The following is a 25,334-nucleotide window of genomic DNA, read 5'->3' as shown; positions in this document are numbered from 1 at the left end:
GCGCAATGTCACATATTTTTAGAAAGCTTCGAATCTCATCTATTTAGTGAGGTAAACTGTTTTGAGATCAAAGTCACAACAGCAAGTACAGTAGGAATATCACATAAGCAAGCGTGGAGCGCGGGCATCAGCTGTTCGATTGACACTTGGTCTGAGCCAATCGGAGCTTCATTAAGATTCCTAAAGCCATTAAGGCCAATCAGTGTCCACCTGATAAGGAAGTGCCAGCACTCTTCTTCTGTTTATTGACAGAGCCTGCAGCAGTTCAGCCTCCCAGTGACGCTTTTATTGTGTAGCCAATGAACTGCTCGATCTTTACACATCTGACACTCATGCTTTTATTTTTTCAAATGTTGTAATCTTTTTCATAATTGTATTTATTAATGACAAAATACAAAAAAACCACAAAAATATTACAAGAAATGTATTTGCACTTCCCTTACTTTGTGTCATTACTACTGGCAGGGATAATTGGGTATATAATAGTTAATTATGAGCAATACAAATAATATTTTATTAATAAATATTATAATATGTACACATGCACAGTTTGTGTACGCCTGGTGTTACTCTTAGAAAAATATGTCTAATAATTTAAGTTTTTTATCCCTTTTATCTGAAATTGGAAGTTTTACTTCATAACACTTGGTGCTATGTTTTTGTTGTGTTTTCCAGTCCATACCTACCAGCTGTACCCATCTTCAGACATCTCTTTCAACAACAAACTTCAGGCGGAGTGTATTTTCTTAAAATTCAGTATATTCAGACCACTATTACTCAGTGCCAGAAGCACTTGGAGTGATTCATCAATGTTTTGCAAGAACAATAAGAGCGTTATCTTTTGAATGAGACCAAAATCATGCATCTGGTGCAAATGGTTGAAGATCAGCTTTCAATTTACTTTGGGTATTTCGTTTGTAGGTATTTTTCGTATTTTCAAGTAAAGTCCCCCCACCCCTCAACCCTTTAAGAGGTTAAAAGACAAATGTTGATGTGATCTGCTTCTGTCTCCAGATTAGTTTGTCACTTGTAGATTTTCTTGTCTTGCAAAGTGTGAGAGACACATTCAATCTCAGAGAGCAAAACCTCAGCTGCACTGCCGGCCCTTAAAATAAAATACAAATAAAAACTTGTCTATTTTAAAACATTTGTAAGTGTACTTGAAGTTAAGATTGGTATTTTCTACTTATACAACATATTTAGTAACGTATTGAGAGAGTTTATTTTGGTACACACACTTTACTTTCTTAAGTGTATGGCACAAACGCCAAATTGTATAACATGTCCCACTCAGGTTTAGGAACATTTAATCAAAGAAACTTCTTGGAAACTCAACTTTTAGCTTTTAAAACACAATCATTCTCCTAAATGTGTCTCTCGCTGTAAAGCCACCTTCATGTTATTTCTGATTGTCATTTTGATGTAATATGCTGTAAACTATCCACGGCTCTTATGGATTCTCTATATGGACATTAAACCAAATCACCTCTTGACTTGAATTCATGATACCATAATATAACACAGACAATTGGTACATGTCTTTGAAAGCTATCGTTTCCCTTTGAATAAGGGACATCTATTTTGCCTAACTATGATTTAGGAAAAACACAGAGATATTTACAAATGAAAAACGTGCTTACTTTGAATAACAACAAAAAGAGAGAAGTTATAGTGTCCGTGAACTACATTACGTGAAATTAGGCCTCGTGTTTAAGGGTTTATGCATATGCTTGTGTTTGGCTTGTTGGTGGAACCGAAGCTTACATTATCAATACGTTGGCTCTCGTCTTCCAGATGGGTTTTCACACACCGGCAAGATAAAGGAATGACGTGTCCTTGAACAATCAGATAGCAGAGGTGCAGAGTGGGTATAAAAGGGCCGGCAGCGCAGCTGAGTTCACATCAGACATCATCATGAAGGCTTTCATTCTTCTGGCTCTGTTCGCAGTGGCATGTAAGTATGAAGACTAAATCATTTTTAATGATTTGTGACGATATGACTGAAGAGTAATTTACTTTTAAGATTTATTTGAAAACAAAAACAAACTCTGGTTAATTCTCCACCAGATGCTGCTCCCATCGAGGATGACAAGATTGTTGGAGGCTACGAGTGCAGAAAGAACTCTGTGCAGTACCAGGTCTCTCTGAACTCTGGCTACCACTTCTGTGGAGCCTCCCTGATCTCCAGCACCTGGGTGGTGTCTGCTGCTCACTGCTACAAGTCGTAAGTGTAAACATTTGACATTAGGTCCACAGTCATACTAAATACAATGAAATCAGAGGTACTGACTGCCTCATTAAAAGGTGCTATGTCACATTACTTACATGTAATTGAACCCTTGTGCCTTTCTGCAGCCGCGTGCAGGTGCGTCTTGGCGAGCACAACATTGCTGTCAATGAGGGCACAGAGCAGTTCATCAACTCTGCCAGGGTCATCCGTCACCCCAGCTACAACAGCCGCAACCTGGACAATGACATCATGCTGATCAAACTGAGCACGCCCGCCTCCCTGAACAGCTACGTTAGAACCGTGTCCCTGCCCTCCAGCTGTGCCAGCTCTGGCACCCGCTGCCTGATCTCTGGATGGGGCAACACCAGCGGCTCTGGAAGTCAGTAACACACTGCAGGCTCATCTGGAAAATATTTTTGTTCTGCTGGGGTGTGAACATTCACATGTATCGTCTTTCTTCCTCTCTAGGCAACTACCCTGATCGTCTGAGGTGCCTGGATGCCCCCATCCTGAGCGACAGCAGCTGCAGGTCCGCCTACCCTGGACAGATCACCTCCAACATGTTCTGCGCTGGATACCTCGAGGGAGGCAAGGACTCCTGCCAGGTACGAGATAAAGTCATCATCGATGTTTCTTAAAGTGGACACAACAAACTTCACAACGGCTCTGCTCACATGTTGTTCTTTCTGTCTGCGTCCTATCAGGGAGACTCTGGCGGCCCCGTGGTGTGCAACGGTCAGCTGCAGGGTGTGGTGTCCTGGGGTTACGGCTGCGCCCAGAGGAACAAGCCTGGAGTGTACGCCAAGGTGTGCAACTACAACTCCTGGATTCGCAACACCATGTCCTCCAACTAAAGTCACTTCACAGTCATTTGTTGAAGGAATGAAAACTGTATATCCCTTTAATAAACAGACAAATCAACGATACCTCGTCTACCTGACTTTTTGGCAGAGAACTGCATATTGTACTCAAACTCATCACTTTGGATGCTGCAACAACTCTTTCATTGACTTGAATTTAAACAAACCCCAACTAGACTACAGGTAATACATGGGGCCTACTGTTGTGTGTTTATTCACAAACTCTTGTTAACCAACATTAAAATGATATGTGAGCCATGTTTATAACCTTCTTTATCTAATATTTCTAGATTTAGGATCTAATGGTTTATCCTAAAAGCATACATTCTGACATAAAAATTACAGATTTGATCGCATATCAATACAAAAATGACTTTTATTGGTTTTAACCATATTTAACAGAGCAGGGAAACACATCTCACAATGTTGTATTCATGATTCCAATTAAATCAAGCCGGACCTTCAAGCATGAAAATGTAGTTTTTTCAAGGCAGTAAAAAAGAACGAATGTTCAACAACACTCGTGTTGCACTTGATTTTCAGGTGTGGATTTCTTTTTGTGTGGATTGTCTAGAAAATGTAACAATACTTTATTTTAGCGATCATAATATTACAAGTCCATAACAGAGCAAACTCTTTCACAAATGTAGTGCATGAGTAAAGCTGATATATTCACTTTCAATGTAAAGACAAAATGCTGACCAGTGCAATACAAATTTGAAATCCCTTCCTCTGAACCATTTTGATTAACAGTTTCATTTGTATAAGTCAAGAAAATACCTGCATGATCTGATGCACTTTCTGACATCTTCCCTCTATCTGCATCTCGTCTGTTGGACAGAAACGTAATTACATAAACTAAAGAAAGGCTCCTAACTTCTACCTGAAGTTGCCTGATGAACTACATGAAAAGTGTCCCTATTATTTTGTACATTCAGTATTATTTCAGTAACCTGTCAGGCATGACCGGTTGTATAAAAGACCGTAAACTAATCTTCCAAATCCTTTTTGCTGCATTTAATTTCCCATAACCTTAGCAGGTGTGCAACTGACAAAGTTTATACATCATGTAATCTAGGACTACAGGAGCCGCTGTGTTAAAACAATGTGAACACGTTGATGAACACGTTGATGAACACATACAAAGGGCAACGTGTCTCCATTTAGGTTATTACAGCTGGCCTCTAGCATGCTGCAAATAATGGTGATAAAGGTCTGAAATGGCAAGATATGCATCGCCGCACACAGCACACTTAACACCATCTGCAGACCCTTCATGTGATTCGCTGGCATTTTGGCTCACGTGTCTCTTCACAGTTCTCAAAGGAGTAATGGGTTTTCCAAGTGCATTTTCATCTCTTCTGTCGCAACTTGTTTCTCTATCTTGGATCCAATGTGTGTTTACAGGACGCTGGGAGGTTTGACCCAAATCCCAATCCTCACTTTGGTGAAAGGGAATCATGGGCGCTAAAGGCAACTCTTGAGTTACTGGACATTTGGATAAGGGGCCCAGAGGAGAGTTGTTTACCTCAGGATCCGAGCGTAATGTAGCTATGTGGTTGTTTGTGGGAGGATCAAACAATTTCATGTTAGACTGTGTAGTACGGTCATCTATGGATAAATCGTAATCAGAGTCCTTGTGCGTTGAGGAATGGCAAAGCTGGTGACTGAACAGCAAATCTAAAGTCTCAAAGCTGCACCGGCACTGCTCACATTGATAGGGCAGAAACACTTTTTTGGTCCTGACCTGGATCCACTGTACCTCTTCATGCTCACGCATGTGCTTTTTGTACGTCTCCACAAACCGAAATCCTTGCCCGCACTGAGGACAAGTGAAGCGGCCGCGTCTCTGTCGGTGGATTCTCTGATGATGCCACAGTTTCTTCCAGTTTCCTAGAGTCTTGCCGCAACAGGCGCAGGTGTAACTTTGACCCGGGCCGTGGGTAAGCATGTGGGCTCGGAGTCGGCCCATGTGTCTGAATAGTCGCCCACAGCTTGGACATAAATATTTCCTGGGGTCCGAGCGGTTATCTAGGTTGTTTAACTTTGCCACGATGTGTGAGAGGTGGTGAGCCGGTATGACCGTTGACTGGAACTGTTTCTTTAAGTTAGCAAAGCGTTTCTTGGGGCTGGCCTGGGACGTTTTTTCGTGTATTTCACAATTTGCACCTGTGAGAGAAGCTGAATTGTGTCCCGATGAACACCTAAGTGCAGGCACTGTGTACTGTATTAATGACATTGTCTCTTCCGCTTTTATCTCAGAGCTGGAGGCGTTGTTCTTCTCTCCTCTGCACTGACTACGATGGGCGCTAAACTCCGACAGCACACCGAACAGCTTGTCACAATACAAGCAGCGATAAAGCTTCGCGCCGGTGTGGTCTCTCATGTGGCTGTTGAACTCCTGCAGATGGTCAAAAATATTCTTGCAGATGTGGCACGTGTACGTTAGTGAAGGCCTCACACGTCTGTTGGGTTGTAAATCGTCTCTGCTTCCCGAAGGTCTACAAGTGTGATTTTTTGCATTGCTGTAATGAGTGAATGATTTTTCACAGAGTGTGCAGTTGTAACGCTTCACAGACCAGTGTGTCAGCTCGTGAACTCGGAGGAAATAGGCCTGACCGAACGCTTTGCCGCATATGTCACATTTATAAGGCTTCTCTCCAGTGTGGACACGCACGTGTCTTATGAGGGCGGACTGAAACGGGAACGTTTTCCCACAGTACTGGCACACTTTTTTCTCTCTCTTTTCTGGGGAAGTAGCTTTCTGACGTCCCTGACTGTATTCACGGTCGTTCCCTCTGCTGCGTCTTTCAGATTTGCTCTTCTCAGCGTCCTGGTCATGTGCATGCATCTTCATATGAGAGCCATACTCCGAGCATGAGAATTTGATCTTGCAAAATGGACATTTTTGATATATGTTGCTCTTTTTGTGCGTCTTGAGATGAAGATTTAAATTTGAATTTTTGCTAAACCCTTTGCCACATTCGAGGCATTTGAAAGGTCGTTCTCCTGTATGGATGCGTTGGTGGATGACGAACTGAGAGAGAAATTTAAATGTATGCTCACAGTAACCACATTTCAACAAAGTTTTCCCCCCTTTTTTAATGGAGCTGACATTTGAATTGTCCTCCATTTCCCCGTCACCACAGTCTGTATTTGGTTGAGTGTCGTCATTTTCTGTATGGCCCTCTACAAGCGTGTCTCTCTGTAACAGAACGTTACTTATTCTCCTCCTTCTCTTGCCACCTCTCTTGCGCCTGAAAGTGCAGTTTGGACTCTCAGCTTTAACTGTGGTGTTGGCATTGCATTGTAAAGATTTAGGACTATTAGATACAGGAGTAAAAAGATCCAGCTGTATCTCACTATTCTCAGCTTGCAAAGCAAAGGGGACTCCAACAGGTTTAGGTGGTTGTTCAGAGAACGTTACCACAGCTGTGCTAGAGGACTCTGTATTCTGCAAGTTTTGGGATTCAAGGCAGCTTTTTGATTGTGACTCCTCGCTGCCATTCACGTCGGCTGACAGTTTTATTTTAGGGCTTACCAAGTTTGGACAGTTCGAACCAGCTGAAGGAACATCTTTAGGCTCAGCTGCTGGCTGGGAACTCCATTTTCTTTGTGGTAATGCATCTTCCGGTATTTCTGTCTGCTGCTCTTGTCCTCCTCCAGGCTGCGGGGAGATTAGACAGCTCTTTCTGTCTGTATCAGCCTCTTGTTTGTCAGTGTTTAGTTCCACCTGCTTATGTGTCTCTGCCCTCTCCCCACAGCCTGGGTCATTGCTCAACAGTGTGCAGGCCTCTTGGGAAACATCCAGTCGGGACACTTTTGCTGGAACTTGCTGATCAGCCAGTTTAGCGCTTCTTCTTTTAAAACCTTGAAGGTTTAATGTGTTATTACATTCTGTTGGAGTCACTTTAGTCTGATCGGGCGCTACCTTACTATCATATTCAGGCTTTCCATCCTGTGTTGAAGGGCGCTGTTCACCTCTACTCCTCAGTCTCCGTGCAGGACTGCTGACATCATAAGGATTAGCAGAAGCAGCAGCACTGGCAGCAGCGGCCTTGGCAACCAGGGCATTATAAGCTGAGATCTCTGTTTTTCTTGGTCTTCCTCTTTTTCTTTTGAGGAGCACAGGAACACAGGGGGCCCCGTCTACGGCGTTATGGACATCATCACTGTTATGGTTCTCTGAGTAAGTTGGCAAAGGTATTGTCGTGCTGATCTCTTTATGTTGAACTGCATCAAAACCAGCAGAATCTGGGTATTTTTTGTCTTCAGTCAACAGTGGTTTTATTTTACACGGGCGCCCAGGTTTCCTGCAGACCTCCACAGGCTGCCCATGACGGTCTGTTGTAGAGCTGCACACACTTGCAGATGTCATGTGAGACTTTGCTTCCATCCCTAACTGTGGCGATATGTGCTCACTGTGTTGACAATTTGTTCCGCCCGCTGTTTCAGAGTTAACTCGGCTATCAGTCTCCACGTGCCCCGATGAGTGGGATTCAGGTGCAGGTTGAGTCACTTCTGATGCTTTCATTTCCTCCCCCCACCTGGAGTCCAGGTCTTCCTCACTGCATCTCTTGTCTTCAGGTATCTTTGGGAGAAATATAAACTGCATTTGTCACAAATGTATGGTATTGTTGCACAAGTCTCCTCAATTAGTATAGAAGTAAAAGACATGCAAAAAATGAGTATCAGCGCAAATGTTAATGCCTTTATTTTTTGTTTTGCTAATGTCTATGTGTATGCAGTTAATCCTAAAACATTCAGGTGTACAGTAGAAAACCACATGCTAATAGAAATGCATGCAGAATTAGAAGATCACTTTAATTTGGATGCCATATGACCAACATTAACATAACACAAGGATTTACTTCACACTTAGTCGAAACGTAATATACACTACATATTCAAAAACATTTTAAAAATAAACGCAACGATTTTAACCGTTTTTTATATAGAAAATGCAGCAATATTCCATTTGCAGCTTACTCCAGAAATTGTGCCGTAAACTGCAGTATACAGCACAATTTCTGGAGTAAGCTGCGTTTTGGGTGATACGCCTATTTGTCTCTCTCATTAACTACCTGCTTGCAGTCCGAAGGGGCATGAATGGAATTGCGAGGATGTGATGTCACTGGAGTTAACTCAGAGACTGTATTTTGGTCACTGCTTCCTCTGCTGAAGGACATTTTACTCCCCATGTCAAAGGTCTGTGGATTAAACAGTGACAAGGAGGCTGTAACTCATAAAAAACAGTAACACTTAGTCTTACATACACTGCATGCAATGCCCATTTTTTGCTGTAATTTAGAAGTGGCTGGTTGCATTACGACTGTTCAAATCTAATAAAACCCACCAACTCTTTCAGGACAGTTGGTCTATGTTACATAGATATTTCACATGAGAGGTTCAAGCACTGGTGTCTACAGCGAATCATGAAGCCTGTTGTAAGAAATCACTAGGATTGAGATTCATGCTTGATTAACATGCATTGGTTTGCATGAATTCCCACAAAAAACAGAAAACTTTGTAAGTGTTTGCCAGATTGAAACTTGTCCAGAAAGATAGCCACTAAGCAGATGTGTGATTAATTTGAAACTGTTAAGACAGTCTTTACCATCTTCCATAGCCTGTGCTGGAAAGTAACTCAGAACATTTACTCAAGTCCTCTACTTAAAACACATTTCTGAGGTACTTGGTACTTTATATTTGAGGTTCAGGTTATCGAATACTTCACTACTTCCAGAGAGGAATATTGTACTTTCCACCACTACTTTTACATGAGTCACAGTTAGCATATTAACATTTTCCTTTAAATACTTTCATCTTATAAATGATGATGCATCATTACAGAATAATCTGCTAACTGTTCAGCAGCTTCAGTAATAAAATGCCACTTACCCATTAAAAGGCATCAGAAATAATAATCCAATAATGGAAAACAGTTAAAATATACTTTAGTAAAATAGCAAAAAACTGAAGGAAAGTGCTATTCCAAACTATACTTTTACATTTTGGAACATTTTGCTTATGGTTTTGAGGTTTGAAAAGCTCTAGATGCATGAATATCACATTTGATATTCATTTGATTTGGTAATAACAAACGAATCTACCCTCGTTTGTGTGTAGACAGACAGTGGTTGCTAATGTCAGCTCGCCTTTCATCTCCCCTGCAGACATATTTGATCTGATGGAGTCTGATGCATGATGACATTTGATTGTGATTATTACCAATACTCATGCATAAACCTTCTGTGACATAACCGTGTCATTTCACATGTATTATAAACACACATGACCGAACAGTCAGCTTCAGCATCCAGCCACCACTTATCATTAGACGCTATCCACAGCATTAATAACAAGGCGTTATCTTTTGATAGGCCACATTGCCATCTCCGGTTAGGCCACGCAAACCGTTAACTACAATTTCAGCTCATATCACTTTATAGCTAATAACGTAATATATTTCTCAACAGCGGTTACGAAATGCGATGGGTGGTAGTAAACACAAACTGCTTGCCTGTGTGGGAGAGTCAGCACTGATCTCTGCGTAGCCATTCACTGACCGCTGCACAAGTAGCTAGCACTGGCTAGCTCAGCACGGACAGTTGCTCTGTCGTTACGTGGCTGTTTGGCACTTTTTACAATCGTGCATTTGTCTGCGAGTTAGTCTGTTAATGTGGACCTGGCTTTCTCTTCTTTTAAGAGCAGTTTGCAGCTGTGAGCCACTCGGTATCCACGCACAAAGCAACCCAAAAATGTGTCAATCACGGCAAGCGTACAGAGTGGAGGCTTCAGATGGTGTGGGAAATGTGGGTATTATGAGTTGTTGTGCAGAAGTAACTTCAAAAGTGGCAAATACGACACAAAATATGTTTGGTGACACGTGTCATAGTGAGATTTAGAGACGGTTTTAGGATAGGAAGCTTAGAAGCTGGAAACTGATGCACCACCATAATGATTTGGCAGGTGGTCAAACTACCAATAATGTGTCGGACACTTCTCCTAGTGCATTGTCACATCTGCAAACATCAGCCCCCAATTTGCATGTATGTGCGGTTGTTTGCTCCTTCTAACAGTGTGCTTGGTTTTCGATGCCCATAAAGATACTGAGATTACAAACACACAAACCGCACTTGAACGCCGCACTTACGTTTTTTTCTGAAGTATTGGCCTCATCATAAATAGACACAGAGCAGCGCCTTGTTTTTGCTTTGAAATAGCCCCATCTGCTGGAAAAAAAGTGCCGCGAGATAAACAATAGACCTTGAATGCATCACTGAGGAATCAGGGATTCCAGTCTCAGAAGAAAATAATAAAAATATAAGGAAAATTAAGAAATGGAGGCACCAATTCAATAAATAGAAAGAACAGAACATGTCAAATCTAGATAAACACACCCAACATTACGGAGGAATGTCAGTTTAAATAGTTATTTGTGGAACTGTACAAAACCTTATCAAACACTCAACATTTCCCATAAGATTGGAAGTCAGCTATTAGAATGCCAGTTCATAAATCAGCAAACATACCAGTACGCAAGAGATTTTAAATGACACAATGTCATGCTTGTAAAATCTTTACATGTCTATTCTATTTTTGAAATCTTCATTTTAGGATTCTATATCATGATTCTTTTTTTTACTGACAAATGTTTAGCATATAAAACATATGAACTTGCACTAACTGTACTTGTCAGGGACCATAACCTGCACACAACTGTTAAAGTATCATATCATACACTGTGAAAAGCACTGTACATTGAGTCCATTTATCATGCGAATAATGTTGATAATAAAACTGCTTTGTCCCATGAACAACTCAGTAAGTTTGAAAATAGTTTAATTCAACATTTAAACTCTGACAAAGCTGGTAAGAACACGTAATGCATCTTATTGTGGTCCGTTCCCAAAGCTTCACAACACATTCTGATCACACTAAAAAACATATTTAAAAACAAATCAAAGACTGTAAGATAGTACCTGGTTATCCCATCAAACATGGTTAAACCATGCACATACACTTTCAGAATTAACCTTTTAAGACCAATTCCAGTTCACCAATAGTGAACTTTTTACAGTACTGACAAAAGAAACCCAGATTCATAAAGATGCATGGTTGTTGTCAATAGTCATCCTACACTTCTTTATCTTTAATAGTTTGGAGAAAGCCAGAAAGCAATGTGTTCCTGTGCATGAGCCTAAACAAGTAGATGCTGTTTAAACCGGACTGACTTAATGCACTTGGTCCATGATGAACATAAACTATGACATGCAAATTGGATGTGCCTCTCTAGTTTTGTCAAGTCGTAATAGGGACAGAGGAGGTTACTTGATAGATCATCTCAGCAGGTTTGTCTTGTCCGCTTTCTACGATGTAACAATCATCGTCCATATCCCCTCCCGTCTTCCCATTCACAGGTGCCGCCCCTTGCTCTTTGTTCAGACAGACAGCCATGACTTGGTTTTTCTTTATGTTACCAGATGCTGCAACCCCAAGTTTTCTCTCACCATTCATCAGAGCTGGATTTGGGTGCGTCACTGGTGTCACCCTCTTTAGTCTGTAACGTTTGCCACCTCGCACGTGCTGTGCCATAAACTCCTGTGCTTTGGCACACTTGTGCCTCTGTAGCAGCTGAGCAGATTCAAAAGGAAGGTGGCAGACTCGACATGCAAACCCATTTGATGTAGAGGATGTCTGCATTGGTTTGCTCGATACACCTGATGCAGATTGTGTGGGTGTCTTCATCTGCATGAATGGAGTGCCAGGAAGCCCTCGACTGCGGTTACTGGATGCACTGGGATTTGGACTCTGACTCATCGATTGAAGGGGGGAAATGCTAAAAGGCTTATATGCACTGGGACCCCTCCCCTGCAGGTATGGAGGGACATTATGCCACCGATTGCTTTTACCGTAGGTACTGATTTTCTGATTTTTCAACTGCAGGGTGGAAATTATAAGAGGTGCCTGACTGCTTTTACTGGCTGCACTGGGATTCTGTCTTTTTAACTGATTAAAGGAAGGGGCTGAAGGCCCCTGAAAACTTGGACTCCTGCCTGAATTGACAAAAAATGGCATCTTAAAATTCAGCGGTGTCGCAGTGATGATTCTGAATTTGGTTGCAGTGTTGGGTGCCTTACAAACATGGAAGCGAGGCACTACCTTCTTGCTGGAGAGCAGCAGCCCACATCCTATACAGCCAGAAATTTTATCTATGACATGAGCGCTGTGGTGGGAGATGAGAGATGTCGGTGTCTCAAAACATTGTCCACATTTACCACACGTGTAAGGCTTTGTCTTGTTAAAGGTGTGCACAGTCTGCAACAACACGACAGGCTGGTAAAGTGTCCAAAGATCTACAGTTGGTGCACCTACACCTGCAAAAATATTCTGCATGTCTTTCTCACTGGGATTTGGGAGCAAAGGTGCTTGTGACACAGAGCTGTAAAACTGAGGCACTTGTGAAATCTGTGCAGACTCCATGGAAACTTGTGGCATATGAGCTGACGTAATGGGTACATTCAGCATACGTTTCACTGGCAAAGAAACTGACGGCACATTTTCCAATTTAGGCGCCTTCCAGACGACCTCACCGGTCTGTAGTCTTTTCAGCTGATTCTCCTCTTCTATGCGCTTCTCAATTCTGCGTTTCCTTATTGTTCCATGATCGAGCACTTGGTGTCCTGGCTCATGTGTAGTGCTGTGATCCAGCATGTCTTTGTATTTGGCAAACTCAGTGCCACAGGAGCAGATGTGACTTGCAGCAGAACAAAAGTGTTCTTCCAAGCATTTCCGATTTGTAAATATCTGCTCACAGCTGAAGCAAAACCGCCCAGCGTTCATCAAATCTCTGCCTAAGCCATCCTCCAGGATATTTGGCAGTTTTTGCTTTCTTTTCGCCATCATCAGGCTAGGTATGGACGTCTTCACTGTTTCTGTGCAGCCCTCTGGAGCACCTTTGCTGTTGGAGACACGTGTTAAAAATGAATGCAATCATAAACAAACTAAAATGGTCACATATTCAATTAATTTGTACTTAATCATGTAATGGTGACTCATACTATCTGAATCAGGAGCTAGTTATGCTAACAGTTACATACAACTGCATGCTAAACTATGGAAAGACTACTAGAATTTCAAATGAACGTACATCGTCCTCATTTGCTCGTCTCTGGAAGAAAGCCCAAATTTATGGGACGAGCAAATGAACTCTTTATCAGATTATTTCTAAATCATACAGCCCATAGCTAGTGAAATGCATACGTAGTGGCCCATCCCGTTAATACGGTGGCACATTTACTATACCATTATTCTATGCTACTTAATATTTGCAGGGAAATAAGTTAGCTAGTCAAGCTTTAGAATCTGTACGTCATTTTATTGAATGCGCCCTTTCCTTGCTACATCCCTGCCATGCTAACGTTAGCCTCAACTAGCTCATGGACAATAACGTCAGCTTACCATCACATGAAAAACAAAGTGTCGCCGTGGTAGTATTCCAGTATATCCCTGCGACAAACCGCAAACAGATTGTTGTTTTGTGAGTCAGTGACAATTGGGCTAACTTGCCGGTATTGTATCAAGTCAGTGGCAGTTGGCCCATTAGCCACACCAAAAAACAAGAGGAAAGACCCCCCTTCTTCTTCTACTGATGGCGCGCTTCAACAGCGAAACGTCAGGATATTATGTCTGTGTACTGACACCTATCGACTGGAGGTCATTACTGCCGCAGTTATAACGCGTGGTTTTAGTCTCTCTGTCTCTCTGTCTCTGTCTCTCTGTCTCTCTGTCTCTGTCTGTCTCTCTCTCTGTCTCTGTCTCTCTGTCTGTCTCTCTGTCTCTGTCTCTCTGTCTCTGTCTCTCTGTCTGTCTCTCTCTGTCTCTATCTCTCTGTCTCTGTCTCTCTGTCTGTCTGTCTGTCTCTCTGTCTCTGTCTGTCTCTCTCTCTGTCTCTGTCTCTCTGTCTGTCTGTCTGTCTCTCTGTCTCTGTCTCTCTGTCTGTCTCTCTCTCTGTCTCTCTCTCTCTGTCTGTCTCTCTCTCTCTCTCTCTCTCTCTCTCTCTCTCTCTCTCTCTCTCTCTCTCTCTCTCTCTCTCTCTCACACCTTGAGCAGGGCAGTTCACAATTGACAAAACAGTTTAATCTGAGTCTATTACGGGGACTCTATGATACACAGGGTTGGATCAGATTAGACCTTCTTTTAAATATACTCAGTTACTGAATACAAATTAATGGCCTTTTATGAAAAGGAAACATTCCATTGGATTACAAGTGTAATCTAATTGTACTATTTGTGGATTACTTCAAAATCAACATTGAAAATATTGTGTTTCATTCTTATGAAATGGAACACACAAATTTGAGTTGTACCAATATTATTTTTTCTTTTTAAACTAAAAATATTTTTTATAAAGAAAAATGCATTTTGAATATTCAGCCTTTAGTTGGTTAAATCAAAGTACCCTTACAAAAACAGTACTGGTGTACTGTGTTTTCTACAACATGTGGGATGCAGTTTCTTTTCTGTAAATGGTTGTTGCTTCTGTTTTATGGGGGACCTTACTGTGATAAAGAGATGCACTTACTCAAGAAGTTCATTTTCCATTTTCAATTTAAATAGAAAGGAATAAAATATATATTTCATTTATAAGTAATCAACAATGTAATCAAGTCAGTCAGGGGCCATTTATCGAGTTTGGATTTCTTTTTTTCTATTTTATTTTATTTACTACTTCGACTGAGTTTTATTACCCTCCTGTTACAGTCACAGATATGCTTGGATAGATACAGCTATTAAGCCCTATGAAAATGATTACATAGTTTGCATGGACCTTGGTAAAAAAATAAAATCTCCCAAAAATAAATAAAAAGGAAGTTAGGGGTTGTATTGCATTTTCCATTGGCCTAATAAATGAATAGTAAAGAACTACAGCTTTTATTAATGACATGGCCACACTTGGATCAAAGTTCCCTCTGGGTATGTGTAATTCAGAATCGACAAATCTATCCTTTCTGTCAAGTCACTCACTTCCCTATCAGTCAGTATATTTATTTAAAATTGCTTTTTCCCCCTTACCACTCTACGGAAAGTAAGCAGTGATTATCCATTGTTCAAATTTAGACGAGCATACTTTGTGTATGAATCACATTTCAGAAGCATGGATGGAGCCCTAGAAGAATTTGTTACGTATAAATTATGATGATATGTTGAAAACTTTGGGATTTGGGATCCTACCCCCAGGTCGAGATAACATACTTTCCTCCCTTTTTTTTGCCTTAGGTTACCTTTACATCAAGAAAACAAACAATCATAAGGCCTCTGTAAAGACGGAAAATAAATGACCATTAACTTGAATCAACTTGTGAGAAAAAAAAAAAAAAAAGTATTTTATTAGCTAGTTATTACTCCACGATTTACGTAATGAGTATTTTGCTTATAACCCTTACTTTTTATTAACACTATGGCTAGATTAACCTGCTAGAATAAAGATGTGATAAAGCTTACTATAAAATACAGATACAAAATTAGATGAAATAAATAAAACTAAAATGTGACAAACATTGACTCAAGATCAGGTAATGAAGTATGAGCCACCTTAAGGCCTACTATGTCAGTTGATGCTATGCTTTAATTGTAAATACTCACAGATAAGCACACACCAGTTGAAACAAAGTAAATCTGGAGCTTTTGGGGGCCCCACGTTTTGGGATGCCTGCTTTGCAGAGCTGGTAATCCACCCAACAGAGACACGATATTTCATTGATTAGTTTGTATACTGCCCATACATAATCTGGAGGCAAATGTATCCAATTAACTGGATGGCTTGCTTCGAAGCATTTAAGATATTTAATCCCATATCATACAAAATTATATTACGTACAGGTTTCACATACTGGCATGTTTATTAACACCAGGAACAACAACAAGCTACATCACAAACTCTGTGATAAATGTTTGAATACTAATACTTTTTTACAGGCTAATGAGGTTATGTAATAAAGAGATTAAATTAATCAAACTATTTTACAGTATAACAAAGCATCTGTTTTTTTTCTTTCTTGTTTTTTTACAGTGGCAAGCTACTACAACATGGTAAAACAGTTGATAAGAAAAAGAAAGAAGTACGATTTATTTGGCACACATGAAAAAAACTAAACTATAATAAAAATCTCTTTTTAAATGCGCCCCTCCCATGTTAGCCAGTCATTAAGAAGGCAGTTGTGTTTAGGGCTTCGTGCCCCCAGCCATGATGCGATGAATCCTCCTGCGGTGGTTTTTGAGTGATTTCAGGTTTGGGTATGTACCCTGACAGACATCGCAGCGATATGACTCTTTTGATTCAGACCGTTTTGATTCAGATTGTTTGTGAGTAAGCAGGTGTTTCTGCAATCCGTCCACAGTGCCAAACCAGCGAAGACAAACGGGGCAACGCACAGGCTTGATGGCCGGCTTGCAAGCCCCGCTCCTCTGGTGAAACATCAGACTGATTGTGTTCGGGAAGTCAGAGTTGCAGTGGGAACAGTGATACGTTTTGGGTGGGTTTGTGGGATTTGTAGCCCGTCCACCTTTGCATCGATTCCAGGATATGTGCCTTCGTAGGGAACAGCGAGTGGAGAAGGTGTTGCCACATCGTGTGCATACAATCCGCTGCTGCTTCTTTGTTGGATTTGGAAGCTGCTGCGTGCGTGGCTGCTTCTGTGGAGGCTGACGCACTGACTGGGGTGGCTGCTGCTGCAGCTGCTGCAGCTGCTGCAGCTGCTGAGGTGGCTGTTGCTGAAATCGAAGCAATAAAGGTTGTGATCGTTGTGGTTTGATTCCCTTCAGCAGCTGGTGGTGAGGATGCATGTGGATCTGCAGGTGAACTTCGTAGTCTGCCCAGGAATTGACAGTCTCTCCACAAGTCGGACATGTGTATGATTCCTGTGCATGCTTCTGCAGATGCACCAAGAGAAGGCTTGGAGATGTAAATCCGACCCCACACTCGCACGTCACCCTCCTTGGAAGTACCGACGGCAGTGACATGATGCCCCAGTTGCCTCCATCATCCTCCTCTGTTGCATTGCCCGACATGCTCGGCTGCACAGTCCCTCTACCCACCTGTCCACCATCTGACATTGTTTGTTGCAACTGACATTTCTTACTGTGAACCATCATGTTATCTTTGCGGTTAAAGGTCCTCCCACAGGCGAAACAAGAAAACAATGGTTTCATATTGCTGTCATTAGGTGGAATGGCACTGTGACTACCACTTTGAGCTTCAGTCCCAGGTCCACGTGGCCTAATTCCACACAGCTGTAGATGGCGCCTCAAAGTAGATTGCCGACTATAGGTTTTCTGACACCTGTTACAAGGGTAACGTTTTATACCGTCTCTGACAAAATAGCGCAGGCTAGGAACCGCCGTTCCTGCATGTTCGACTGACATAGCATTGTCCACCTCTCCGTCACTATCAGTTTTCTCTGTAGTGTTAAGCACCTCCATTTCATCATCCAAGGGCATTGTCCACTCCCCTTCATCACTGTCTTCATTATCAACTGCTGCTGCATCCCAGCTGCTGTTTTCTTCTCCTTGCTTGAGCGAAATCCCACACAGAGAGGCATCCGTGTGCTGCTCCATCATGGAAGATTTGGAGAAGAATGGTGAGAAGCTTTTTGCTGGATGAGTCCAGGCCAACTGTGAAACTTCAGACTGCTCTGAATTTGGAGAGGTCACCTCTACCTTGATGCGTCCAGTAACTTCAGTGCCCACAGCAATACTCTTGGAGGGTTGAGATCCAGCTCCAACCGCTGCACCCATTTTGGCATCACTGTTTGATTCCAATGTTGGCATTATCCGAATGAAGGGATTGGTCACCATTGAGGGGGCTGTCCTTGAGCCCTGGCACTTATGCATTTTGAGGTTCCACCTCCGTGCGTAGTTGTGCTTGCACAATGGACAAAAGAACCCTTTTTTCTTATTGTTTAGACTGTGGAATGGCACTATTTTTTTCGGAAATGGTAACTTATTTTTTAAAGAGCTTGAGGGCGGTATGGTCTTATTTCCTAAGTGAGGGCATACGTGATTGTCAGGTAAAGGCAGCCGTCCAATGATCAGCTGTTTGCAGCGACGACAACATTTAATCCTCTCTTTTTTGTGCAAGAAATGATGCTCTGCAAGTTTGTCCAAGTTTTGAAAGACCCTTCGACAGCGGCCACATTGATATCTTCCATATGTGCCATTACTGCCAGGATCCATGAGCTTTTGACGAGTTTCAAGAACCACTACAGGTGATAAAGTCTTAGTCAGAGAGACAACCCTCTTCTTACTGGATTCAAGAATTCTGCTGATGGATGGAGCTTTTGTCTTTATACCGGGTTTTGTAAGCAGCCGCCTTAACTGTGCAATCGAGAGATCGTTGATTGGGGCCTCCTCAGTTTTTGCTCCAGGTGTTATATCAATGGGGGCGACTTCCTGTTTGGTGGTAACTGCGTTATCGTTTTGATCTTGAGACAGAGGCTGTGGCAAGCACTTCATGTATGCTGATGCGAGCATCTTCATTAGGGAGTTATTTCTAGGCAAACACTCCCCCTTTTTACTGCTGAGAACAGAATTTGTTTCGTCTTGCAAATGCATGTCCTCCAGAGTCTCTGGTATCAGCTCCGCTGTCGCTGATATGTTCTCAAGTTGTTTCTCACGTTCATCTTGAGGGGGTGTACTCTGGCCTTGAGGAGGGGTTACTATGGCAATGTCATTCTCCAGGCTTACATCTGCTTTAAGGTCTCCTAATGCGGGTAGTTCGACAGCTGGAAACCTTGAGGTAGAGGGGCAACTAAGGGCCAAATCTGGCTGAGTTACAGTTGGAATGAATGGTACATGCTGGAGGGGAAAAACTTTATCACAACCTGTTCCACTGCAGATAGCACTATAACTGCCCGGAGGTGACAGTAGCTGTATTTGAGACACATGTGATTGCTTATGCTCCAGCATGAGACTGAAGTCCTGAAACTCCTCTCCACAATCACAAATATAAAAAGAAGGTGAAGGGCCCTCAGGTAAGAGTGGACTGGGGTGCTCACTGGACGAGTCCATACTTGCAAACAGTGTTTCAGGGGGGCTAATGTTAGGCTGTGGCGGGGCACGGACCATGGAGAGTGCACCAGCATGGGTTGCCTGATGTACGAGCAAGGAAGCCAATCCGGTGAAGATGGCTGAACACGCCACACAACGATACACTCTGGCGGTTGAAGTACCCTGTAACCCAAGCATCATGGCAGCCAAACATAAAAGGCAATCCAGGAGTTGTTGTCATGCATGGACGTGTCCTGTAAATCAGACACAACATACAAAAAGAAATAAAGTGAAAATGGACAGACAATCACAATTTTGCAAAAATAGATTTTTCCACATTAAATGTTTCTTCTAATTCTACTGGCACCAGACACCACACCAGAATACTTTTCATTTATGTCACTGCTAAGTGTGGTTGCTTGTATTAACCATGGTCTCTATTAGTAGACAATGAAAGGAATGCAAGCATTAGAAAACTAGTCATATTTTGTGTTCTTTACGAAAATATGTCTATTTGTATTAAACTATACAACAAGCAATTTTAGTTTGTGTAATGAGATATTACAATTCCTACAAAACATTGTTGTTAGGTGGGGTTTAGCAAACTTGGTCTCGCTGGAACAATGTCTAACCAGGCCTTTATTAAAACTACATGCCTGTAAGTAAAGAGAAGGTCATGATTAGTCACTGCTGCTTCAGCCTGCATTTTTCCCCGGCATTCAACAGAGCACCTGAGAGATGCTCTGGATTGCAACATAAAAGAAATGTAGCCACATCTTTCTGCAGAAATGGGATCACACCCCACGACTGCAGATTCAAACACAATTCCCACTGGCTTTGTAAAGCATGCTTTAGCCTCCCCATGACCATGAGCATTTCCACTTTATCCTCACAGCAGGGAACAATCATGTAAACCTGTGATACAGTGATCTTGACTCTAAACAGGATCAACCCATGACAGTCTTAACTAAACTGTGTTGTGCAGGAAACTAGCATTCCTATGTCCAGGACCCACTTTACACCTGAACCTCTATAAAGACAATACACATGCAGTAAACATTATTGGATCACACACTGAAATAACCAACACATACAAACTATCACATTTAAAAAATATATATATATATAAAGAAAAAAAGAAAAAAAGCACATACTTAAAATAAATGCAAATCAACCTACTGTATTAAACTATATATTTGTTATAATTGTTTTTGTTTTTTTAAGGGTTTTTAACATCTATCACTTGCCCGGCTCACTGAGCAGATAGCTGTTAAGAACACAAGTATCTATCTTATCAAAAGTATCTCTAAGGATTATAAAAGCCCCCAGTATCACTAAAAGCTTTCCGATTTCCCCCGCCCACTGTAACAAGCAGGGGGAATAAAATCACGGTTTGCTCATCCTATTTTCTTACACCCGAGTGAGCAAGAGACTCTCGTTAGGAATTTACCTTGACATCTTTCCTTGACATCTTTCCTTGACCTTGTGACCTTTTCCCTGGAGGTCAAGGAAAAGTGGTTAGGACAAGACATACCTTTTTTGACTATTCAACCGTTGCCCATGAGTAGATTCATGCTTTCTTCTGCCAGATGAAACGGCTAGCCGTGAAATACACATTGCGTTTTTCTGGCACTTTAAGCACCACAAGCAGAGTGCCATCTAGTTCCATTATATGTGCGGGAAGGCAGACATCTCTGCGGCCAATACCTCCAACACTTGACATCTCACACTAAAACAATCTACATTGATGTAACCTTACAGGTAAGAGGAAAACAATGCATTTTGGGATGAACTGCCCCTTTAAGTTCACTCCACCTGTGTCCAATGTTTGCATCATTTCAAGATGCTCCATAATTAGCAGCAGTTTGAGTATGAATGTCAATAATGTATGTTTCAAAAGTATTATGTTCATGTGCGACTATTAATTATGGCATATTTTAGGTAACATTCACATGACTGCATTAACAAATGTAAACAAATGACAAAATGAAACCGACCACAAGCCACCAAACATAGCGTGGACATGAACATAACACCGGACACTGAAGGAACCATAGAATAAGAATAAAACCCAAGACACGTTAGCATACATAGCTAACGAATATAGGTTATGTTGTGTTACCAATAACACTCTTCAGTCCCATTGGAGCGTATTTACAGGCTCCTATATTAGGCTAACGAGCTTCTCACATCAGCGCTAGTTTGCTAGCTTGCCATCTAACCCTACCATACATAACCTATAACATAATATATCAGAAGGGCTGCTAGTGAAAGCTAACCAGGGGGAGATGGTCGGCCACGTTCCCGGGCAAGGCCGGGAAAAGGAATAACCAACGCGGCTAGCAAGCTAACTAACGATAGCTACCATGACCTATGGAGCAGCTTCTGCACAATAACCAAACGTTTTTCGTCTCCACGTACTCACCAGCCACACGAGCGTTAGCGCTACTCCTCAGCGTGACAGGGCGAAAGGAGATCTGCAGACATCTGTGCACGCTGAAGCCATAAACTCAAGGGAAACGCGGCTCTTCTCGGCTCTATGGTGAAAAATGTGAGATGTGCCAGGAGGAAGATCAGTGAGACGAGAGCGGCAGCTGCTGCAGGCGCGGAATGGCAAGAAGCAAGGCTTACACAGCGCATGCGCATTTAACCCAAATCCTTCAGAAAAAAGCTCTTTTGAATTATCACACTTTTAGCCAGATGTCTTACATAAAACCCATTAATTGATTTATTCCAGTGTATGCACTCGGTTCTAAGAGGGTCGAAATGCAGACCTCAGTCAATTACCTTTTTATTTTAATTTTAAATCCCCTTAAATATTAAATATTTGATGGCAGGGCATGTATGTTCAGGCACACATGAAGATAATGAATACAAATCTAACACTAATTGCCCCAGACTAATGTTAATGTTGCACTGTTTATTAAGATAGCAAGGTAGTTTTACCTTTAAATTCAAAAAGTTGACTCTGCTAAGATAAAAATGGAGGGGTTCAACATCATTGTTACAGTACAATCAGCTTTGCCTATCAAGCTGTCCCCCGAGCTGTACTGGGATTTATGCATACAGGCAAAAATGAAAGCCCTGTAAGCCCTGTTAGGACATCTAAGAAGTGGAACACTCAAGCTATGGAGGATCTTCAGGCGTGCTTGGACTTACACCTCACTGAAGACATACCACGTACCTAGACCATCATCCCCCCCAAAAAAAACAACCAAAAACAACTACAGACCCTTCGCCCTGACCATTGTGGTTAGGAAGTCTTTTGAGAGCCTTGTTCTGTCCCACCTCAAAACCTTCACTAAGCTACTCCTAAACCCCTTGCAGCTTGCAGGTTTGTTGACATTCAGTTTCATCTGACCTCAATTTCATCCTCCAGCTCCTCGACTCCTCTGGAACCTATTCCAGGCTACCGTTTGAGGACTTCAGTTCTGCCTTCAATACAATCATCAAAACTCCGTTGCAGGACAAGCTTTCCCAGCTGCACATGTTGAACTCCACCTGCAGGTCGATCACAGACTTCCTTTCTGATAGGAAGCCGCATTTGAAGCTGGGGAAACACGTCTCTGACTCGTGGCCCATCAGCACTTGTTCCCCTCAATTCTGCTTTCTTTTCTCTCTGCTCTTCTCCCTGTACACCAACAACTTTACCTCCAGTCATTAGTCTGTCAAGCTCCTGAGGTCCGCAGACGACACCACCCTCATTTGACTCATCTCTGATGGGAATGAGTCCACCTACAGGTGGGAGGTTGACCATCTGATCACCTGGTGTTTTAGGAAGAACACAGCCCCATCCGACCCAATAACCTCGGGTGACTCCTCAGTCGAGGCTGTAGAGTCATTCATTTTTGAAAAGGGAGCTGAACATCAGCTCCCTTATCAAAAAAGAACAAACAGAGGATGTACTCCCTGCAGCAGCTGAAGAAGTTCAACCTGCAAAAGACAATTATGGTGCACTTCTGAGTGACTGCCATCATTGAGTCCATCCTCACCTACTCAATAACCATCTGGTACGCTGCTGCCACTGCCAAGGACCAGGGCAGACTGAAGCGCATCATACGCTCTTCTGAGAGGGGGATAGCCTTCCAACTATCGTCCCTCCAGGACCTGTCCACTCCAGGACCCCAGTGGGTGCAGGAAAGATTGTAGCTGACCCCTCCCACCCTGGACAAAGACTCTTTGAGTTACTCCCCTCATGACCAAAACTTCAGGCCACAAAAACAGTTTCTTCCCATCTGTAGCTGGCCTGGGTCTATTCTATATTTATGTTTCTTGTCTTTGCCAAAATATACCAATGCAAATTACTTGGTTGTGAAAACCTACTTGGCAATAAATCTGTTTCAGATTCAGATTTAATGGATAGTAATTGTAATTGTAACTCCTTTCTCCAGGACTGGAAAGGAGACCTAACTGAATGACCCTGAAGCCCTGTGACTAAAACCCCTCTGTGGGCTGATTAGAGAGCTATTGGTCGGTATATGCTGTGTAGTTTGTAATTGCTATAAGCCTGTAACATGACCTTCACATATCAGATTTAAAGGCAATGCAGTCAGACAGACAGGTAGAATATATGCAGAAAGGTCCTGCATGCAGGACTTGAGCCTTCACTATGGTGCAGCTTCACACAATAGAGGAAATAGTTAAGCATGTCAACTGTAAGGTTGACCATGAAGAGAACTACTGAAGTTTTTATATAAAACGTTGCAATCTCAAGGGTTTTGTGTGACCATTCAGCAATGTTCTGTACAGCAAACTCTACCCTTCGATCCCCACCCCTGCACAAATAATGGCCAGAAAGCACTTGTCCACTGAATGGCCGGGCGTTTCTCATGGCACTATTTATTGGGACCATGATTCTGATGCGAAATAAGATTATTGGTCTGCTCACTAACCTGAGGTACAGTAAAGTCCAGTCACATCCAGTAACTGCAGTTTCCTGCCACTGTAGCTCTTCAGCATAATTCCCCATTTCTAACATTACAAATGTAATACTACTTCCTATTAGGCAGGCAAGGCACATACTGATTCACTTTGCCTCACTGCCTTCCTCAACCCCTAGAAGAAAGCAAGTGCTACTGGGATAAAATAAGACCGCAATCTCTGGCTGCTCCTCCAGGCGTGCAGCTCCTCCAGGACTCCTCTGATCTGGCAGGTATTAAGAGGTTTAAAGCTAAGGACCATATTTTTGCAGTTAGAAACTTGCACACTGATGGTGTAATGTTACACAGCGCAAACCCCAACCAATAAAACTGCTCCCCATAAAGGAACATTTTACAAGAAGAGAATGTTCTTCTTCCTGCTTGGGAAGATGTTTCTTGATCGAGTCGAGTGCATCAGTGGCAGGCACTAATGGATTGGCTTTGAGATTCACAACTCGCTAGCTTTTGATCTTGTGAAGTCCCTTAATCTTTTTAAATTAACAAATAGATCTGGCAAAGTAAAGCACACAGACTACTGCAAACGTTTTGTGAAGATTCATTAGTGGGACAGAGATGGCTGGGCCCACATCACTGGGACTGATTCACAATATCCATCTCTAGGCCAAGATTACAAATTAAAATGATATAATATAGTGACCAAAGCAAACTACTTTATAATACTATGGTTATGCAGCACCGATGAGGGGTACTGCAGAAAGAAGCCCCAGCCAGTTAATCAGGTTTTAAAAAAAAATTCAAATTCAGGAGCTTTTACATTTTCTGGACTAAGAACAGGGCTCATAGAAATCACGATTACTGTATCAGTTACTATGACAACTAATGGCCTGAATCTAACCTGCTATGGCACGCTCTGTAGGGCTGAGCCGGTGCTTCAGTCTGGATCTCCATCCAGACTGAAGCAGTGTTTTCTGCACCAGCAATCTTTCATCTCATTATTCTATGGCATTAAATCTCCTTTTAAATGGCATGCATTAAATTAGATCAACGAAAGAAACATGCATCTCTTTATACTGTAGGAGGAAACCCACACAGCATACAGGCAAAGCTCTCAAAGCTCTCCCTCAAATTTTACGGTTACGGTTATACCTGTAAGCTGATTATTTTTTTTGCACTTTTTAATAACCACAAAACTGCTTCTAAATCCAGCGTAGTCACTACATTTTTGCTCCAGTAAGTCACTCTGCTGATGTACAATATTACACAAAGTATTTACCATGTTTTTGTTTGTGGCAGTAGTATTTAGCTTCCCAGAGA

General features: G+C 42.1%; 3 protein-coding genes across 7 annotated transcripts; 1 reads left to right on the top strand and 2 right to left on the bottom strand.

The window, feature by feature from the left end:
* Positions 1-1,914: 1,914 nt before the first annotated feature.
* LOC115021064 (trypsin-3) lies at positions 1,915-3,084 on the top strand. Its single transcript, XM_029451194.1, has 5 exons — positions 1,915-1,954; positions 2,068-2,224; positions 2,356-2,609; positions 2,699-2,835; positions 2,935-3,084. Exons 1-5 carry the CDS (start codon positions 1,915-1,917, stop codon positions 3,082-3,084), a joined length of 738 nt encoding a protein of 245 aa, XP_029307054.1.
* Positions 3,085-3,448: 364 nt separating this feature from the next.
* LOC115021113 (zinc finger protein 62 homolog) lies at positions 3,449-13,808 on the bottom strand. 4 transcript variants are annotated; one of them, XM_029451283.1, is made up of 5 exons: positions 13,555-13,808; positions 11,604-13,054; positions 10,247-10,325; positions 8,175-8,300; positions 3,449-7,681 (listed from the first exon to the last, which is right to left on the bottom strand). In XM_029451283.1, exons 4-5 carry the CDS (start codon positions 8,289-8,291, stop codon positions 4,262-4,264), a joined length of 3,537 nt encoding a protein of 1,178 aa, XP_029307143.1. In that variant the 5' UTR covers positions 8,292-8,300; positions 10,247-10,325; positions 11,604-13,054; positions 13,555-13,808; the 3' UTR covers positions 3,449-4,261. The 4 variants fall into 4 exon arrangements, with proteins under 4 accessions (XP_029307143.1, XP_029307144.1, XP_029307142.1 ...); XM_029451284.1 differs by having other exon boundaries at positions 10,247-10,322; XM_029451282.1 differs by lacking the exon at positions 10,247-10,325.
* A 1,893-nt stretch (positions 13,809-15,701) lies between these two features.
* LOC115021115 (zinc finger protein 616) lies at positions 15,702-21,750 on the bottom strand. 2 transcript variants are annotated; one of them, XM_029451286.1, is made up of 2 exons: positions 21,566-21,750; positions 15,702-19,394 (listed from the first exon to the last, which is right to left on the bottom strand). In XM_029451286.1, exon 2 carries the CDS (start codon positions 19,339-19,341, stop codon positions 16,318-16,320), a length of 3,024 nt encoding a protein of 1,007 aa, XP_029307146.1. In that variant the 5' UTR covers positions 19,342-19,394; positions 21,566-21,750; the 3' UTR covers positions 15,702-16,317. The 2 variants fall into 2 exon arrangements, with proteins under 2 accessions (XP_029307146.1, XP_029307147.1); XM_029451287.1 differs by lacking the exon at positions 21,566-21,750 and adding an exon at positions 20,591-20,609.
* Between the last annotated feature and the right edge of the window lie 3,584 nt (positions 21,751-25,334).

Source organism: Cottoperca gobio, chromosome 16, assembly GCF_900634415.1.
Source record: "Cottoperca gobio chromosome 16, fCotGob3.1, whole genome shotgun sequence".
Lineage (NCBI taxonomy): Eukaryota > Metazoa > Chordata > Actinopteri > Perciformes > Bovichtidae > Cottoperca > Cottoperca gobio.
This window is presented reverse-complemented; position numbering and strand designations above follow the sequence as displayed.